The sequence below is a fragment of the Schistocerca piceifrons genome, chromosome 11, assembly GCF_021461385.2.
Source record: "Schistocerca piceifrons isolate TAMUIC-IGC-003096 chromosome 11, iqSchPice1.1, whole genome shotgun sequence".
Classification (NCBI taxonomy): Eukaryota; Metazoa; Arthropoda; class Insecta; order Orthoptera; family Acrididae; genus Schistocerca; species Schistocerca piceifrons.
In genome coordinates, this window is record NC_060148.1 from 55,670,665 (window position 1) to 55,689,723 (window position 19,059).

The 19,059-nt window shown below is 39.9% G+C and overlaps 1 protein-coding gene across 1 annotated transcript in view; it reads left to right on the forward strand.

The window, feature by feature from the left end:
* The window catches only part of LOC124720514 (ras-related protein Rab-18-like), a 74,118-nt gene that overhangs the window by 14,269 nt on the left and 40,790 nt on the right, over positions 1 to 19,059 (forward strand). Inside the window, exon 5 of the mRNA XM_047245873.1 lies at positions 1,734 to 1,865. Coding sequence (XP_047101829.1) covers positions 1,734 to 1,865 — 132 coding nt within the window. The remainder of the gene's footprint in view (positions 1 to 1,733; positions 1,866 to 19,059) is intronic.

Consider the following 19,059-nt stretch of genomic DNA (forward strand, 5'->3'; position numbering starts at 1 on the left):
GACACAATTTAGGTCGAATGAATGATGATATAGCTACAGTAGTTTGGTTCGAGTTGTAAGCTTAGCAGTTAAGCTTCACCAGGTAGCCATTGCTATGCGTCAGGCGCTCTGTCAGTATTTATACTGGTACCCTTCCTTTATCACGTGTTTCGTCTTGTTTGAATAGATTGCTTATTTTTCTTTGATCTGATAAGTACTGTTCTCTTTGTTATAAGTGTTTACGTCACTCTAAGCTGAAAATGCATTATTGTACTGGTTCATGCATTGTTTGTCGCATTCTGATACTGTGTGTTTACGAACTGCCGCCGCTCGCGGCATGACTTGCTTTTGTGCGCGCTACCGCCACTTACAATAAAAAAAAGAGGGGAATCATCTCATCAGTGAAACAATGGCAAGAGACTATTTGTTGTTACTTACACTGCTGCTTTCTTTGATAATGATCAACAAGAACCAAATAATAGACTGTGTATGGTAGATGATGTTCTGAACGAGAGTCCAGCTAAAATTTTTCTGTTTGAAAATCTTTGCAGACGCCTCTTTTGTGCATTATATTCTGCACAGAAATTAGTCATCTTAGATTTAAAAATCTAGTAAATTGCTGTGCTTCATTTCTGACTGTATCACTATATGGCATAAGAGTAATACAAATATAAACATGACATGACATATTTATATTCTTCCGCATTTGCTGTTGTCTCACTCTAGTTTCGTAGTTTATTAGGCAGACAGATTTAAATGAGATAGCAGCAAACATGAAAGAATACATGGCAAAATGTTTATGTTCGTATTATTCTAATGGTGAAGAGAATACTGCATGTGATTCACAGTTCATAAAAGTTCCTATTAGCAACCATCTCTTGTCACAGGTAGGAAAAAATTCAGAACGTAGAGTTGGCCATATTGACAAACATCCCTAACAGTCTTGCCAGTTGGATTTTCGTAGTACATTGAAATGCTGCTACATTCGAAGATGAACAATGTGGAATTTGTATTTACTTCATTGCATAATGTATGAAAATGCAGTGGTCGAAAGTCGGGGCGGAGAAAAAAAGCCAGTCTTCCACCTTTTTTTAATTTATTTACTGGCGCAGAAGTTTTGTCGCCAGTATTTATCTTTGTGCCTGCAAAGCATGCCTGTGTAGCGCTACATATATTCGACCCTTTCGACGGCAGAAGTTAGTTGTGGCGGCACCTATCAACATTTTTCAGAACTTCTGCTTACTTCGCACTTGATTCTAAGCCGCAGGCGGTTTTTTGGATTACAAAAACTGGAAGAAAGGTGTGGCTTAGATTAGAGTAAATACGGTAGTCAAAGTACGAAATCACTGAACTCTCCTGACTGACCCATTCTGCTGTTAGTCCACCAGCTTTTATACTGGTGGGTCCATCTCTAGACACATTGTGTGGGTAATTCCACATTATATAGGGGGTGTCCAGAGACTTTTGATAGGGTATTTTGTGCATTTATTCAACTATTGAATGACATCATTGCTGGCTTTGATCTATGTACTTTTAGTTTTATTTTGAAGATTTGTCTAGCTTCTATACAAACTTCAGTACTGTATCCTAAATAAACTGAAATGTTATTTAATAATATTGATGCTCTCTTTTGTTTGGGAATTTGTTGTGCAGAAAGTGTCCAATATTTATAGGAATGTGGAAGCAGTGTTCCTCTTCTGTGATAATTTGTTTAGCTTACTACGGCCAGTGAACAAGTTTATCGTCGATTCCAGGAGCAAGAGCGGCGCGAAGTGACGAAAGAGGAAGGCCTGAGCTTCGCCCGGAGGCACGCAACACTGTTCATAGAATCCAGTGCCAAGACGCGCGAAGGGGTGCAGATGGCTTTTGAAGACCTTGTGCAGAAGGTACAGATCCTGCTGTATGAAATGACATGTAGGGTCATTCCATCTCAGTTTAATAGAAAAAGGCATTTTCTCACCTAGCATCTGAGATTTTGATCAAACCAGGCTTATTTGTTCTCCCTGCAGTGATAAGTTAACAGAACAAATTTCAGCATTTCATCTCCTGCTGGTTTTATTTTGTAGCATCAAGTGTGTGCAGTTTCAAAGCTGAGCACCCTACTCCTGTGAAAGTTGTATCTAGAGAGTTGTTGTACCAGGAACTGTGGTTACCAAGATGCATTTTTTCAACACTACATAACTTTTGTTACCATTACTACCATTGCTTTTAAACAAAATATTTGTATATATAAATATGGTTAACTGTTCTTTTGGACGCTTTTGAAGAACACACCATTTTGATTCAGCAGCCACTGTGAATTAAGACACACAGGAATTGAGACTTTGGCTATGAACAGGCATTGATCTAAATCAGTGGGGAAAATGGAAAATTTGTGCTGGACTGGGAGTCGAACCCGGGTCTCCTGCTTACTAGGTGGATGTTCTGACTGCTGGGCTAACTGGACACAGAGGTCATCACAACTGCGTGGACTATAGTAGCTTGCCTCCAGTCACACCAAAAATTCTCAGCTTATTGCATAATTCAGGTGAGGATGACCAATGAATCGCTTCATTATGAACACACACCTACTTGAACTCCTATGGAAACTGGGCAAATGGAACTACATTCGTAGTGTGTGGATAAGTTAGGAATTAAGGTCTGATGGGCAAATGCTAAGCTAGTCCATGCAGTTGCAATGACAACTGTGTCCGAATGGCACGGTGGTCAGTGCTTTTGCCTAGTAAGTAGGAGATATGGGTTACTCTTATTTCGGCACAAATTCCCCAGTGTTTTAAATCAATGCTCACTCAGCCAATGTTTGTAATTCCTTTGTGTCAAAATATTAGTTACTAAAAACATAAAGACAAAATTCCATATAATTATTCGTATAAGTATTTGAACAATAACAGATCTTGAGACAAACTAATACAAAACCAGACCCAAAATTTCCAACACAGTGGAAAAGAAACCACACAGAAATAATAACTTCAGGAATTTTATTTTGCCCTGTGATAGCCCATGCTTTTGCCGTTATTTTGAAAACAGATTTTGGAGATTATCCCGTGCCTTTCCTGTGATAATCAGTGTAATGGTGAACAATAGTTTTTCTACAAAGTGAAACAGAAAAATGGGAGTTAACAATTTTTCTCCCCATGTTCAGTTTATTTAATGGTATTAGGTAATTTTGTTTGCAATCCTTGTCTTATTGTTAGAATATATAACCACCAAATTTCAATACATATTTGGACAAAGTATCAAAAAAAAAGTGTGATTTAATTTCAAAATGGTAGCAAGTTAGAAACCTCCAAAATTTGAAATGCTATAAAATGAAAATGAAGGAAGATAAAATTTGTAAATCTGGTATGCTGACTTAACTCTGTAGGGAGGAAGAGTTTGTTCCATTCTAATATGAGGTAGTGGGTAATATGCCTAGGTTGAATTTACACAGAATGATGCTGATCTGTCAGTACGTGAGTATTGCTTTTATTACAATTTATTTATTACCACCATAGATACGTTATTTGTGAGTTGCAACTTGCCATTATTGCAAAGTTAAGATTACACAAACATTTAGTTATAAGATTACAGCAAATTAGCAATATTTAACAACACTTTTTTTTACAAGTGTTCACAAAACATTTCTTTTTGTGCAGTAGTGCATTGTTTAGGCAGTCCAGTTTGCTGTTTCGTGTCAAAGAATGCGTTCAAACTGTGTAGTGCTTTTGGTTAGTTTGAGAAAACTTTCCTTCTGGTTTCAACAATTCCGTCTACTGCATTACAGTTTGTGAGTGACTAAACATTTTAATAGCCACCGATGGAAAATTATCCTGTGTCGTGGAGAGCTTGGCGTGTCTGTTTTCCTTATTGTTTGTGTTATAATTTCTTACAACTCTCTTGTTGCTGATTGTTCCATGATTTTCCTTCACTTACATGAAACAGTGGAAGTAGTACTGACTGGAAATTGTCATTGCTCCTAGACACTGTTTATTTTTATTTTATTTTTTAAACAAAGAAGTAGTACATCCTGCAACTTGCAATGGGACCTGGGCAACACCTACTTTAACCAGTGCCAGTTGTAAACCATATGTTGAAATCAAATATGTGTAATACGCATGCCTTAATAAGAATTAGTTACTGTCAGGACATCACAGTAGTTGGCTTTGTCAGGTTACTAACAGTTACCCTCCACCTTAATTTATAGTGCAATTTAAAGTATGAGGGTTGACCGAAAAGTAATGCCTCCACCTTTGTAACTCCTCAACAGTTGGCAGCATTGGTATGCGGCAGGTATGGGCTTGTTCAGTAGCCTCTTCTCTACAGCTCCAGTTTGTGGGAAGCCTTAGCATTGAACGGTTGTTTTGTTACAGTGTAAAGTATGGAACCTTGCACAAATGCTCAGTCAATGTGATCGAAGCAACGTGCAATCATTGAATTCTTGACAGCAGAAGGTGCCACCCCAAAGGAGATTCATCAGAGAATGAAAACAGTTTATGGTGATTGTGTTGATTTGAGTACTGTGCGTTATTGGGCGTGTAAGTTTAAAGGTGTTGATGTGGGAACATCTAACCTGTGTGACAGAGTTGGATGTCCTGTGACAGCAACCACAGATTTTCACAAGCAAAATGTTGACAGATTGATTCAGGACAATCATCGTATCACTCAGACAAATCGCAAGCACAATCGGCGTTTCACAAGAATGTGTGGGTCACGTTATTGCTTTGCTTGGCTATCAGAAGATCTGTGCACGATGGATACCCCGGATGCTGACTCGTGAAATGAAAGTTCACAGACTTGAAATTTGCCAGGAACTCCTCTCACGTTAAAAGAATGAAGGCGATTCCTTTCTCCATTCAATTGATAGGAGGTGAAACGTGGGTACACCATTACGACCTGGAGACAAAACGTCAGTCTGTGGAATATCGACACAGACTTGCTCCAGAAAAGATATTAAAGATGCGGCCCTCACTGCAAAAATTATGGCCAGTGTTCTAGGATGCAGACAGTATTACCCGTGTTGGTTTTGTTGATTGTGGAGCAACAATAAATTCAGAGCGTTACATCACAATGCTGGGAACTCTGAAACGACAGCTAACAAGGGTCGGAAAGGAAAAGGGAAATGTTTTCCTGCAGCGTGACAATGCCAGACCACACACTTCACGTGCCACCACAGCAGAACTTCAGAGACTGAATCTCATCAGTGTATGGTATCCTCCATACAGTCCAGATTTAGCACTGACTTCCATCTGTTCCCGATAAAGAGACGATCTGCGGGGACATCATTACACTTCTTATGAAGACAGTTGAAAGAACTGTGAGACTGTGGTTGCAGAAATAGTGTAGACTTCTTCTGTGACAGCTTCAGAAAGTATGTTCACTGTAGGCAGAAATGTATCCAATTGGCTGGTGATTATGTGGAAAAGTGAATGTTGGTAATTAAAGATCACATTCTAAGGATTATTTTTGTGTTTGATTTATTAAAATATTGCCATCCAAACCCAATTAACGAAGATGGAGGCATTACTTTTCACTCAACCCTCATACTCTGCATCTGATAGAGAACAGGTTGGACTGTAGCTACCGGCAGTATACCAGTCTGAGCTATTCAGGTATTGTCAGCGTGAACAGTGTTGCCGTATGTTGCATGAACCATTGTGTCTTCCACTCCCTTATGAGCCGTTGCAGTAGGGCCTTTGTGTAACTTTGTTCTCAGTGTCTAAGTAGTCATTTAAATATTTCTTACAGTGCACAGTAAAGCATGCGCTAAAGCGAATGGATAGTCACTTACAGTTAGATAAACTGCAAAGCACAATCAGTAATGCGAGCTACATCTACACCTATGTCTATACTCAAGAGGCTGCCGTATGGTGCTTGGCGAAGGGTGCTGTATGCCGCAACTAGTCATTTCCTTTACTGTTCCGTTCGCAGGTAGAGCGAGGGAAAGACAACTGTCTATAAGCCTCATTAAGAGTCCTAATTTCTGTCATCGTATGTTCGTGGGCCTTACGTGAAGTGTTTGTTAGTGCCAATAGAATTGTTCTACAGTCCGCCTGAAATACTGGTTTTCTAAATTTTGTAATAGTGTTCCTCACAAAGAACATTGCTTTTTTTCCAGGGATTCCTCTGAGAGTTGCTGAAACATCTCTGTAATACTTGCTTGTTGATTGAACCTAATGGTACCAAATTTAGCAGTCTGCCTGTGAATTGCCTCAATGCCTTGCTTTAATTCACTCTTGGGGTTGCCAAACACATGAGCAGTAATAAGGAAAGGGTCACACTAGTGTTCTAGACCAGTCTCCTTTATAGATGAACCACACATCCCTAAAATTCTCTCGATAAACTTAAACTGACCATTCACCTTCCCTACTATAATCCTTGCATGCCTGTTCCATTTCATACCAGTTTTCAATGTTGCACCTAGATATTTAATTGAAGAGACTGTCATGCGACATACTGCTAATGCTGTATTCGGACATTAAGGGTTCATTTTTCTTGCTCATTTGCATTTTTTCTACATTGAGAGCTAGCTGCCATTCATCACACCAATTGCAAATTTTGTCAAAGATGCCTCATATCCTCCTACAGCCATTCAAGGACATAATCTTCCTGTACCTTTGAGCCACGCAAACATCTGGGAACCTGTTCTGTATGCTCATACCTCCGTTAAATGTCAGCAGTAGGGCACTGTGTCAAACACTTTCTGGAAATCTAGGAATATGGAATCTGCCATAGTTAGCAGGATTTTGTATGAGAAAAGGGCAAGCTGAGTTTTGCACGAGTGATGCTTTCTAAAACCACGATGATTTATGGACAAAAATCTCAAGGAAATCTATTATATTCCAACTGAGAACAAGTTTGAGAACTCTGCAGCAAACGGTTGTTAATGATGTTATGTCATTCTGTCAATGTTCTTTCACCCTTCTCATATACAAGAGTCCCAAACACTTCTTTCCAGTCACTTGGGACTTTGCACTTTGAGAGAGATTTGCGACAAATGCAAGCTAAATGAGGGGGCAGTGCCTTAAAGTACTCTCAGTAAAAAAAGGTTGGGGCTCTATCCGAGCCAGGTAACTTACTTGTTTTCAACTCTTCAGTTGTTGCTCCACTCCAGGGATGTCCGTTACTATGTCCTCCATAAGGGAGTCAGTGCAGTGCTCAAATGACAGTGTGTTTGTACGAGCTTATATTGCCACACCAGAGTGGTCAGCAAGTGATTGGTCGAAGCCTTTGACCCGCTTAGTTACATTACAGAGAACCAGAATTTTCTAGAGTTCTTGGCAAGATCTTTTGCTAAGGTCTGATGGAGATATTTGTATGCTACGCACATTGACGATTTCATGGGCCCATGAATGTCTGCTAACTTTTAACTGTTGTCATTTGGACATTCTATTTTTAACTGAGAGCGACTCAATCTTTGCTTCATTTGTATTTTACAAATTTTGGTATTAAATCACAGTGGGTGTTTTCCATCCTTAATCCACTTACTTGACACATACTTCTCTAGAGGGCGATTTAACCTTAACTCTTGTGCGTTCATCGTACTGAAACTACATGATGTCTGTTCATTGTCAAAGTGGGGTGCTAGCTACTTATCTGCTATCTCAAGCAAAAATACTCTCCTAGCCTTCTTATTGATTTATTGACGTCGGTAACCATCATAGTCTGATATCGTGACCACGAATCCCTCTCGCTGTATTGGCACCGTTGATAAAGTCTGATTGTTTGTAACTACAGGTTGTAAAATATTTCCATTATGTATGGGCTCTCAAACTAGCTGAGGGAGACAGTTTTTGGAAAACATTTTCAAAAGTACTTCACAGGACTGTCTGCCTGCACCACCTGTAGCAAATCCATAGATACCGCAGTCTACTCACCAGATTACCATGTTTACTTGAATCTAAGCCGCACTCTAATCTAAGCTGCACCTGAAAAATGACTTGAAATCAAGGAAAAAAATTTCCCGAATCTAAGCCACTCCTGAAATTTGAGACTCGAAATTCAAGGTGAGAGAAAAGTTCTAGACCGCCTCTCCAGATCGGAAAAAAAAAAAAAAAAATTGGTCCATTGTAACATGAAACACAATTGAGGTCGAATGGATGAAGATACAGCTACAGTATTTTGGTTCGAGCCATAAGCTCAACAGTTAAGCTTTACCAACTAGCCATTGCTATGTGCCAGGCACTCCGCCTGTATTTATACTGGTTCCCTTCCTTTTTCGCGTGCTTCATCTGGTTTGAATCGATTGCTTATTTTGCTTTGATCTGATAAGTGCCATTCTCTTTGTTATAGGTGTTTACGTCACTCTAAGCTGAAAATGCATTATTTTACTGCGTCATGTATTGTTTGTCGCATTCTGATAATGAGTGTTTATGACCTGTTGTTGCTCGCGGCACGGCTTGCTTTTGTACATGCTGCTGCGACACACACACACACACACACACACACACACACACACACACACACACACACACACACACACACACACACAGAGAGAGAGAGAGAGAGAGAGAGAGAGAGAGAGAGAGAGAGAGAGAGAGAGAGAGAGAGAGAGGGGGGGGGGGGGGAATTGTCTCGTAAGTGAAACAATGGCAAGAGACAGCTATTTCTTTTTGTTACTTACACTGCTGATTTCTTTGATAATAATCAACAAGAACCAAATAATAGATTGCGTATGATCGATGATGATCTGAACGAGAATTTTTTCTCCATTTGAAAATCTTTGCAGACGCCTCTTTAGTACATTACATTCTGCACAGAAATTAGTCATCTTAGATTTAAAAATCTAGTCAGTTGCCGTGCTTCATTTCTGACTGTATCACTATTCAGCATAAGAATAATACGAATATAAACATGACATGACACGTATATTCTTCCGTGTTTGTTGTTGTTGTTTCACTCTAGTTTTGTAGTTTATTAGGCAGACAAGATTTAAATAAGATAACAGCAAACATGAAAGAATACATGGCGTAATGTTTACATTCTTCTACCTTTTCTTTTAATTTATTTACTGACGCAGAGGTTTTGACGCCAGTATTTATCTTTGTGCCTGCTAAGCATGCCTGTGTAGTGCTACATATATTAGACGGCAGAAGTTAGTTGTGGAGGCACCTACCAACATTTTTCAGAACTTCCGGTTACTTTGCACTCAATTCTAAGTCGCAAGTGGTTTTTTGGATTATGAAAACTGGAAAAAAAGTGTGACTTAAATTAAACACGGTAAAGCTGCCTCCAACTAATATTGCATGATATGGGTATTTTTACCCTACTGAGCATATATTTTCTTCAGATAAGTCTAAAACTGTCATGTCTAAATTGGGTAGCAGATGAAAACATTAAACAATTAACTTGATTTCAACTAGACCTGTTATATGTGGCCATATAACTTCACTGTCACACTCAAATTTGACCTCAGTAGAGATAATATTTTTGTCAACTACTGTGTAAATTCCCTCCCCTCACCCCCCCCCCCTGCCCCCCTCCTATGGCATCTGATCTGTCTTTCTTATATATGTTCCATGACTCGCTAAATATTCGAACTTTCTACTTCAGGTATCAACCAGCTCTTCCTCCTGAGTATAATTTGAGCATGACTGATGATAATTATAGATTCCTAATGGGTTTTGTGCAATAGAAATTAATGTAGCAGGTCACTGATGATGAGAGAAGCAGTTATTTCTTCAGAGATGTTATCAGCTACCCTAAATTGCGTGCCACTGGTGAATAAGTCTGTCAGAAAACTATACTTCTGGTGCATAAATATCCTGACTACCAGCACAACTTTTGTTAGGTCTCAAGACATTTCTCGCTTTCAATATCGTGAGAATGCAGAGTTCATATTTTTAGTTTTTCATTGCATCCACTGTTGTCTGTGGCCTAAAGGATTTTAGTGTACAGCAAATTTCCTTTAATGCTGTATCATGTTTGTCCTTATGTGGTGGTCTTCACTTCTGATATAAAAAAGACACGACTGCAATTCATAATTTTCAATTAAAAATGCTCATGTGTTCTTTGCACAGAGTTGCTGTATTCTCCATATTCATCATCACTTCCCTGACAAATTATTCATTCTGAAGCTTTTCAGTATGCCCCACAGCCTGCGCCCACACTACAGGGGGGGGGATGTTGTGTATTGCCTCGTGCACAAGTGAGTTGGTGAATTCCCCCCCCCCCCCCCCCCCCCCCACACCCCCACCCCCTCCCACATAGCCTTATCCTTTGCCCAAATTAATTCAGTAGGGCTAAACTGACAGTGTCATGTGAGTAAACACAAAGCTGTGTGACCCCATTCACGTGCAAGGAAGTAAAGTTTGTACGTTCCGCCACATGACTAGTATAAATTAACTAGCTGCAGGAGATCGGCCTGAATCTGGTTTTTATTTTTAAGCCAGGAAAAAATATCCACTTTCCAGGTGTTCATGCTCTGTATTTTCTCTGTAACCATTGAATTTTAACTGGTAGTGACCAACTTCGAAGCAAGGTATGAAAAGAAACGTGAATCACGTCACGAAAATGACGGTGTTCATTTCCGAATGGTACTCACTGCTGTGTCTCTTACACACAAATATATATTTACTCTCGGAAACAAAACCAGAAGAGGAGTCAACATGCAGAATAATTCTGAGAACCTGTTCCTATGAAAACTTTAAAACCGCCTGTACCATCTCTAGTTTTTCAGCAGATCTTCCTGAAATGATTCTAACTGATCTATATTTCATCAAGGCAACATACTGTTGAAATACTTCCTTCTCTTGTATCGTGAATCTTTATATGGGATGTAGTTCGTGCTGCATCTATGTCATTTCTTTGAACTAAAAACTCTCTTAACAAATTTCTTTACAATGACAAAGCACTTACCATTGAAGTTAATTTTTTCCTGCATAACTCTAACACGCTTTTGCAATTTCAGGCATTCATCATTCACATGGAACACTTTAACATGCGGTTGCTAAAACCATCCATTTATGTTACAGATTCCTTGGGATTTCGATGCTTTCCAGGTGACGTGAAACCAAATTTTTCTATGGTTCCTACAGCTCTGACACTTTCGTTGACAATTCTCTTCAGTTCTTTTACCGACACCACATTGTTCTGGAGTACATTTTTGTGTCTCCAAATATCAACAGTAGGAGATCTACTTTCAAATTTACATTTGAAAAAGTTATGCGGTGAATAATCCCCCTTGCCTGCTTGTGAAGCCTGACAATTTTTTTTTACTCTTAAACAGAATGAGATTTTAAAGTGTGCGCTGATATGAAACTTCCTGGCAGATTAAAACTGTGTGACGGACCGAGACTCGAACTCTGCACCTTTGCCTTTCGCGGGCAAGTGCTCTACCAACTGAGCTACCCAAGCAAAGGTCCCGAGTTAGTCTCGATCCGGCACACAGTTTTAATCTGCCAGGAAGTTTCACACCTAAACATTTGCAGATACAGATTCACACCTATACTGCTACAAGAAAAAAATTTAAAAAAAACTGACAGTTGACTGAATAATTCAGTTGTCACAAAGTACCGGAACAGTGCAGCAGGTAGGAATGAGATTGTTGCTGTCCAGCTGTAACTCGTTGCTAGCCACTCAGAAAGAGAATGGGTATTATTGGCTGCCAGTGGCTAGTGGAGGTTGATGTGCAGAACGGCTGAAAACTGGACCGCCTTGCAATGTGATGCGGGCTTTGATATCGTGTTGGACCGCCTTTTGCCAGTAGTAGTGCAGCGTCTTGACAGGTCGTTGGAAGTCCCCAGTGGAAACAGTTGTGGCCTGGTGGTATGGTGCCTTGTCATCCATAAAAATTCCATTGTTTTTTGGGGAGGTCTGTGAATGGTCTCCATGTAGAGGAACATAACTATTTACAGTTAATGATTGGTTCAGTTGGTCCAGATGACCCAGTCAGATTCATGTAAACACAGCAGACGCCTTTATGGGCCACCGTCAGCTTGTACAGTGCCTCGTTGACACCTTGGGTCCGTGGCTTCATGGGGTTTGTGCTTCACTTGAACCCTACATCAGCTCTTACCAACTAAAATTGGGACTAATCTGACCAGGCTGTGGTTTTCCAGCCTAGGTCCAATCAATATGGTCACGAGCCAGGCTTCCCTCCTGCCCTGGGGAGTCATTTATCATATGCAGTGACTCCCTGAGTGGATTGCAAGCACTCGACCAGTGTTTTTCTCGGGACCCTTTGGTGTGCGGTATTGAAGATGATGTTTTTGCTCTCGCAGAGTGTGGTCGTTCGGCGACGTTTGTGTGGACCCCGGGCCACATCGGCATTCCAGGAAACTAATGTGTCGATCGGTTGGCCGAGCAGGCCACTACTTCGCTACCCCTGGAGCTAGGTTTCGTGGAAAGAGACCTCCGGACAGCCCTACATTGCAAGGTCCGCGATGTCTGGCGCTCTGAATGGTCTGTGTTGAACACGCCAAATAAGCTCCGCCTGGTAAAGTCTTCCACGGCCATATGGAACTCTTTCTTGAGGAGTACGCATAGGGACTCAGTTGTTATCTGCCGTCTCTGAATTGGACATACGCGGTTGACCCACAGCTATCTCCTTCGCCGTGAGAACCCACCTGAGTGTCGCTGTGATGCAGGGCCGATAGTGGTCCATCTTCTGATGGACTGCCGCCTTTTACTCCCCTTTGCAGCAGTCCTTTAATTTACCAGCTGCCCTTCCTTTAATTCTAGGTGACGATGCCTCTATAGCTGACTCAGTTTTACGTTTTATCCGTGCAGCTGAGTTTTATCACTCACTCTAGTGTGGGCGCGCTCGTACGATTTCTGAGGCTACACCCCCTCCAGCGACTTTTGTGATGTGGATACCAAAATGTCTTTTATGGTAACAAGTTGTGTTGATACCTCTAACGCTTTCCAGCTGGAGGTTCTTAGTTAGTAGTTGAGTGGTTGACCTTTTACCTGATCCATCAACCACTGTAGTCTGTTTTACTCTAGTCAACTATTTGCTCTGCTCCTTTTAAGTGTCCTCTCTTTTGTGTTATTGCGGTGTTTGTTTTAGCTCTATGCCCCTTGGTGTTCCCTCCCTCTGGGTGCACAGGTTACGCTTTTACTGTATAGGCCTTTTACAAGTATGTCTGTTTGGAGTAGGAGACAGATGACCTCGATGTTTAGCCCCCATTGAACCCTTAAACAAACCAACCAACCAACAAACCAGGCTATGTTACACTCCTAGCAAAGACACTCGCGTTGGTAGTTTGCTGCCATAACCCATTAATGCCAAATTTTGGTGCAACTGGATACTTTCGTTATGCATCCCACATTGAGTCCTGCAGTTATTTCAAACTCTGTTGCTTGTGTTAACTCTGACAACTCCGTGCCAACCGTGCTGCTCTCCGTCATTAAGTGAAGACTGTTGGCCAACGTGTTATGCAACAGTGAGAGGTAATGCCTGAAATTTGCTACTATCTGTACACTCTTGATGCCGGATCTCGGAATATTGAATCCGCTAATGATTTCAGAAAATGAATGCCTCATTGGTCTAGCTTCAACTACCATTCCACATTCAAAGTCAGTCAGTTTCAGTCATGTGGCCATAATCACATTGGAAATGTTTTCATATGAATCACCTGAGCACAAATGACAGATCTGCCAATGCTTTTATCTTCTATACAATGTGTACACGATACTACTATACTTTGTAAATGTGCATATCGCTATCCTGTGACTTTTGTAACCTCAGTGCAGCTTATGGTCTTGCAATTGTAAAACAATGAAGAAGTGGGACAAGACAATGTCTCCTGTAGTTTGTGCACTTTATACATAGGTGCCTCTGCTCAAGTGTTAAAACATGCGATAAAAGTAATCAAAAGATGATGATAACGAAGACTCTATACAAATTTGTCAGAGATAACTCATAGTTAAAGGCACTGTGGTGGAGTGGCTGTGAAAGGTACACTGAAATATATATATTTTTTCAATAATGTATTGCGGATTGTAAATTACTGGGAAGTGTTTTGAATATTTTCCAGCTAGATTTGAATGATAATGGTCAATGTTTCCAGAACTGCCGATATCGAATGATTTTCTTCAAATGAATAGTAGACTTCATGCTGCGACCCGAAATGCCAGTTCTGTGTAGCAGAGGTTTGGGGACTTGGCTTCTGTGGAGTGCAGCTCTCTATGGGCTTCCAGAAGGCTCAAAAACCATAGCCTGATAGTTGTGCCAACCTCTCTGCAATTTTCACATCAGCTGAGGGACTGAACCTTCATTATTTCTGAAACAGTGAAACCTCACTTTTACACTTTTCAAAGTACTTTAAAAAGATGATGTAAAATGTGGAAAATGTTTTAAGCTGTAAAAGTTGCATAAAGGATACCACCTCACATTTTCACACTTTACGTATGATGTATGTACATAACAGGCATCAAAGGACTTGTAGGGGATTTTTTTATCATCCAAAAAATATTTATTATCTAATAAAAACCACTGATGTTACTGGAACTGATAACTGTTTGGGAAGTAAGAACGTTTAATACAATTTCATATGTCATAATGGATATCTTTTTGGGAAGCCTGCAGCTGCCATTCAGTATCTATATAATGAAATACTACACTAGGTACTTATTTTTCCATGCTTAGCATGATGAATTTCGAGAATTTTCTCTTGTTGCAAAGTGGAAATATGTACATAAGTATTTTGTGTGGTGTTTAAATGTGTGTTGTTCTGCATCTCTTGCACTGTAGTCATCTTTTTGAGGTTATCAGGTATGGTGCCTCCTTAGTTTTATCTAACATCACAAAAAGTACACATGTGAAATTGCACTTGGCAGTGAGAATAAATTCTCAAAACATGTGCTCAGCATGATAAAAATATATAACTGGTGCTGTGTTTAAACTAAAAACATTTGAGCAACACCAAGTGAATCATGGTGTCAACTAGTGCTACAAGCGGGTAAACGCCAAAGCTCGTTAAATATGGTTCGACAGAAGTGTTAAGATGATCACAACAATCACAAAACTGCATTTGTGCAGTAGACAGTTTGGAAATGGTTGTAATTGGTCATGATATCTTTATTCAAATGAACATAGTTCCGTCCATCAGCCACCACATCAAGTAGAACTTGCCAGCGGCAGGAGGTATGGCACGAATTGTTTAAACTTTTACACATTTACTGGTTCAGATCTGCTGAATATTGCCTTGGTGTCGAGAAACTTAACCACATAATGTTTGTGAACACTACTGGATGGCCAACATCATGCCAGCGTTGTTTTTTCTCCATGAACATTTTTTCGTAATGCATAAATTGTGGGAAAATTATAAATATGTTGACACAGAATTGGGTGCAAATTAACGTTCTGGACATATGAAATTTGGTGGGAACGATAAAAAAAATTTTAAACGGTGGGAGAATGTTAATTCCGGGAATGTAGAAGCAGGGTTATACTGCTTTATGGGCATATGGCCATGGCCCAAGGCATATTTATCTGCATAACATTTCACCTTCCAGTACTGGAGACATCAGAGGCTTTAACGACTCAGCAGCTGTTAGACTCAAACAAGCTCAACAAGCAAAAGTATTTACTTGCGTGCATGCAACGGTCAGTTCGTGATAATCAGACTGCTGCCTAAGATCGAGGAATTGTGTTGACGTGTGCTGCAGAGCTCGTAGTGGGGAAAAGTTGGTGCTGTTTGTTTTACTTTACACTAAGCTCCACAACATGACATTTGTGATCAGAGTGCCTATTTCACCGTGCCGAGTTCTACTCAAAACTCCGCACGTACTGGTGCTAAATCATACGCTTGCTTCTTGTCACCCACCTGGTCTAAATTTGTTAATTTCTGTGGTCTTGGCATTTTGTCTCTGTAACTATTTCTTTCCTTCTCTCCCTTTCCAATAATCTGTTTTGTTTGTCATCCTGTCTTCTGCCTTCTAAGTCATCAGGTTTCAAATCTCATCCAGTGCAGGCAGTCTTCCCTTTAACGTCCTGAAAGTCTCTTGACCCAGGGTTCTATGTTAGGTGACTTTCTGTAACTCTCCTTGTTTCTTGAACCTCACCAGTCCTTTGCCATCATCCCTCTTACTTTGCCTTCAACTATTCTAACATGAAGAGGAGCCAGTGGTTCCAAAAGCTTGCGATTTCCAAATCTCTTTTGTTCTTTCTCGTGCTGCCACTTGATGAGTAGATTTTTTTATCTACCCTATTATATTGCACATTAAATTAAAATTTTTATAGAAGAGAGAGATTTTAAAGAAATTATACACTGCAGTGGAGAGTGAAGTGATACGATGGCTGCCTGCAGACAGTACTTTTCATGACAAGGTTACAACTTTGGACTTTGTCAATGTGAGATAACTACTTCGAATCAGGATAGAGACCCTAGGTTACACTACATACAACTGTCAATACAACCTATTCTCCAGAAACTGATATTAAAGCAAAATAAATACAATCTGTGTTCTGCTCTCTGTTTTTGCCTGCTATACTGTGACACAGCACAACATCCATATGTCATGGTTCGAAGCAGGTTTCCAATATTGAAAGGTTGAAACAATACATTGGTGTTGAAAAGGAGGGAACTATGCAGGTAGTAGTGTGCAGTATTCCCAATTTGTAGAAATTTCCCAGTTCTAAATTTAATATTTAATGAATCGTCATTAACAGGTATTTTGTGATAGGCTGTCCATACCAGTAGAGTTTAGATTGGTCATATTTTTACTAATAATATTCTATTTTTTTCACAATATTTTATTTTTCTGTTGTAAGTTTTGGAGCTGTAGTTTTACTATGTTCTGTGTTAAATCATTTAAAGTATAAGTGCAGATGAAGCTTTTCATCAAAACATATCTTAGTCAAAAGTGGCGAGCTGAAATTGATGTAACATTCAGAAATATCAGTGTAGTCCTTGAAAATTGAATGCCACCTATGAAATGATTTGAACTAAAGTAGAGCAATAAATTGCTGTGACTGAAGGTAATGTTCCTTGTAAAGACACTACCTGTGTGTGTTGGTATTATTCTTAGGTCACACGGTTAGATTGACCTTCACGCATTGTGAACAGATTCAAAGTTTACTCTCGTTTAGCATTACATCTGTCACAGATGAATCTAGAGAACTAGTTTTCTCAATGCTGTCTGCAGATCCCATCTGCTGTGGTATTTTTAAACTATTTCTTCTGTTTAGATGTTTACACCAGTAGTCAGTGTTTTACTCGATTGCTTTCAGGTACTTCTGCTTACTTAGTATTGCGATTACATTTTGACATTTTAAATAGTTATTGTCTTCATCTTCTAGTTCTCCTGGTTTTAGAAATGGCCGAATTCAGAAAATGGAAGAAAATGAACAAATCTGAAATATTTTTGGCAGTTTGAACAATTGACAGCGATGGGGGGAAAGAAATACAGTAGAAGAAGAATGGGTAGCTTTGAGGGATGAAGTAGTGAAGGCAGCAGACGATCAAGTAGGTAAAAAGATGTGGGCTAATAGAAATCCTTGGGTAACAGAAGAAATATTGAATTTAATTGATGAAAGGAGAAAATATAAAAATGCAGTAAATGAAGCAGGCAAAAAGGAATACAAACGTCTCAAAAATGAGATAGACAGGAAGTGCAAAATGGCTAAGCAGGGATGGCTAAAGGAAAAATGTAAGGATGTAGAGGCTTGTCTCACTAGGGGTAAGATAGATAGTGCCTACAGGAAAATTAAAGAGACCTTTGGAGAGAAGAGAACCACTTGTATGAATATCAAGAGCTCAGATGGCAACCCAGTTCTAAGCAAAGAAGGGAAAGCAGAAAGGTGGAAGGAGTATATAGAGGGTTTATACAAGGGCGATGTACTTGAGGACAATGTTATGGAAATGGAAGAGGATGTAGATGAAGACGAAATGGGAGATAAGATACTGCATGAAGAGTTTGACAGAGCACTGAAAGACCTGAGTCGAAACAAGGCCCCGGGAGTAGACAACATTCCATTGGAACTACTGACGGCCTTGGGAGAGCCAGTCCTGACAAAACTCTACCATCTGGTGAGCAAGATGTATGAGACTGGCGAAATACCCTCAGACTTCAAGAAGAATATAATAATTCCAATCCCAAAGAAAGCAGGTGTTGACAGATGTGAAAATTACCGAACTATCAGTTTAATAAGTCACAGCTGCAAAATACAAACGCGAATTCTTTACAGACGAATGGAAAAACTGGTAGAAGCCGACCTTGGGGAAGAGCAGTTTGGATTCCGTAGAAATGTTGGAACACGCGAGGCAATACTAACCTTACGATTTATCTTAGAAGAAAGATTAAGAAAAGGCAAACCTACGTTTCTAGCATTTGTAGACTTAGAGAAAGCTTTTGACAATGTTAACTGGAGTACTCTCTTTCAAATTCTGAAGGTGGCAGGGGTAAAATACAGGGAGCGAAAGGCTATTTACAATTTGTACAGAAACCAAATGGCAGTTATGAGAGCCAAGGGGCATGAAGGGAAGCAGTGGTTGGGAAAGGAGTGAGACAGGGTTGTAGCCTCTCCCCGATGTTATTCAATCTGTATATTGAGCAAGCAGTAAAGGAGGCAAAAGAAAAATTCAGAGTAGGCATTAAAATTCATGTAGAAGAAGTAAAAACTTTGAGGTTCGCCGATGACATTGTAATTCTGTCAGAGACAGCAAAGGACTTGGAAGAGCAGTTGAATGGAATGGACAGTGTCTTGAAAGGAGGATATAAGATGAACATCAACAAAAGCAAAACGAGGATAATGGAGTGTAGTCAAATTAAATCGGGTGGTGCTGAGGGAATTAGATTAGGAAATGAGACACTAAAAGTAGTAAAGGAGTTTTGCTATTTAGGGAGTAAAATAACTGACGGTGGTCGAAGTAGAGAGGATATAAAATGTAGACTGGCAATGGCAAGGAAATTGTTTCTGAAGAAGAGAAATTTGTTAACATAGAGTAGATTTGACTGTCAGGAAGTCGTTTCTGGAAGTATTTGTATGGAGTGTAGCCATGTATGGAAGTGAAACATGGACGATAACTAGTTTGGACAAGAAGAGAATAGAAGCTTTCGAAATGTGATGCTATAGAAGAATGCTGAAGATAATGTGGGTAGATCACGTAACTAATGAGGAGGTATTGAATAGGATTGGGGAGAAGAGAAGTTTGTGGC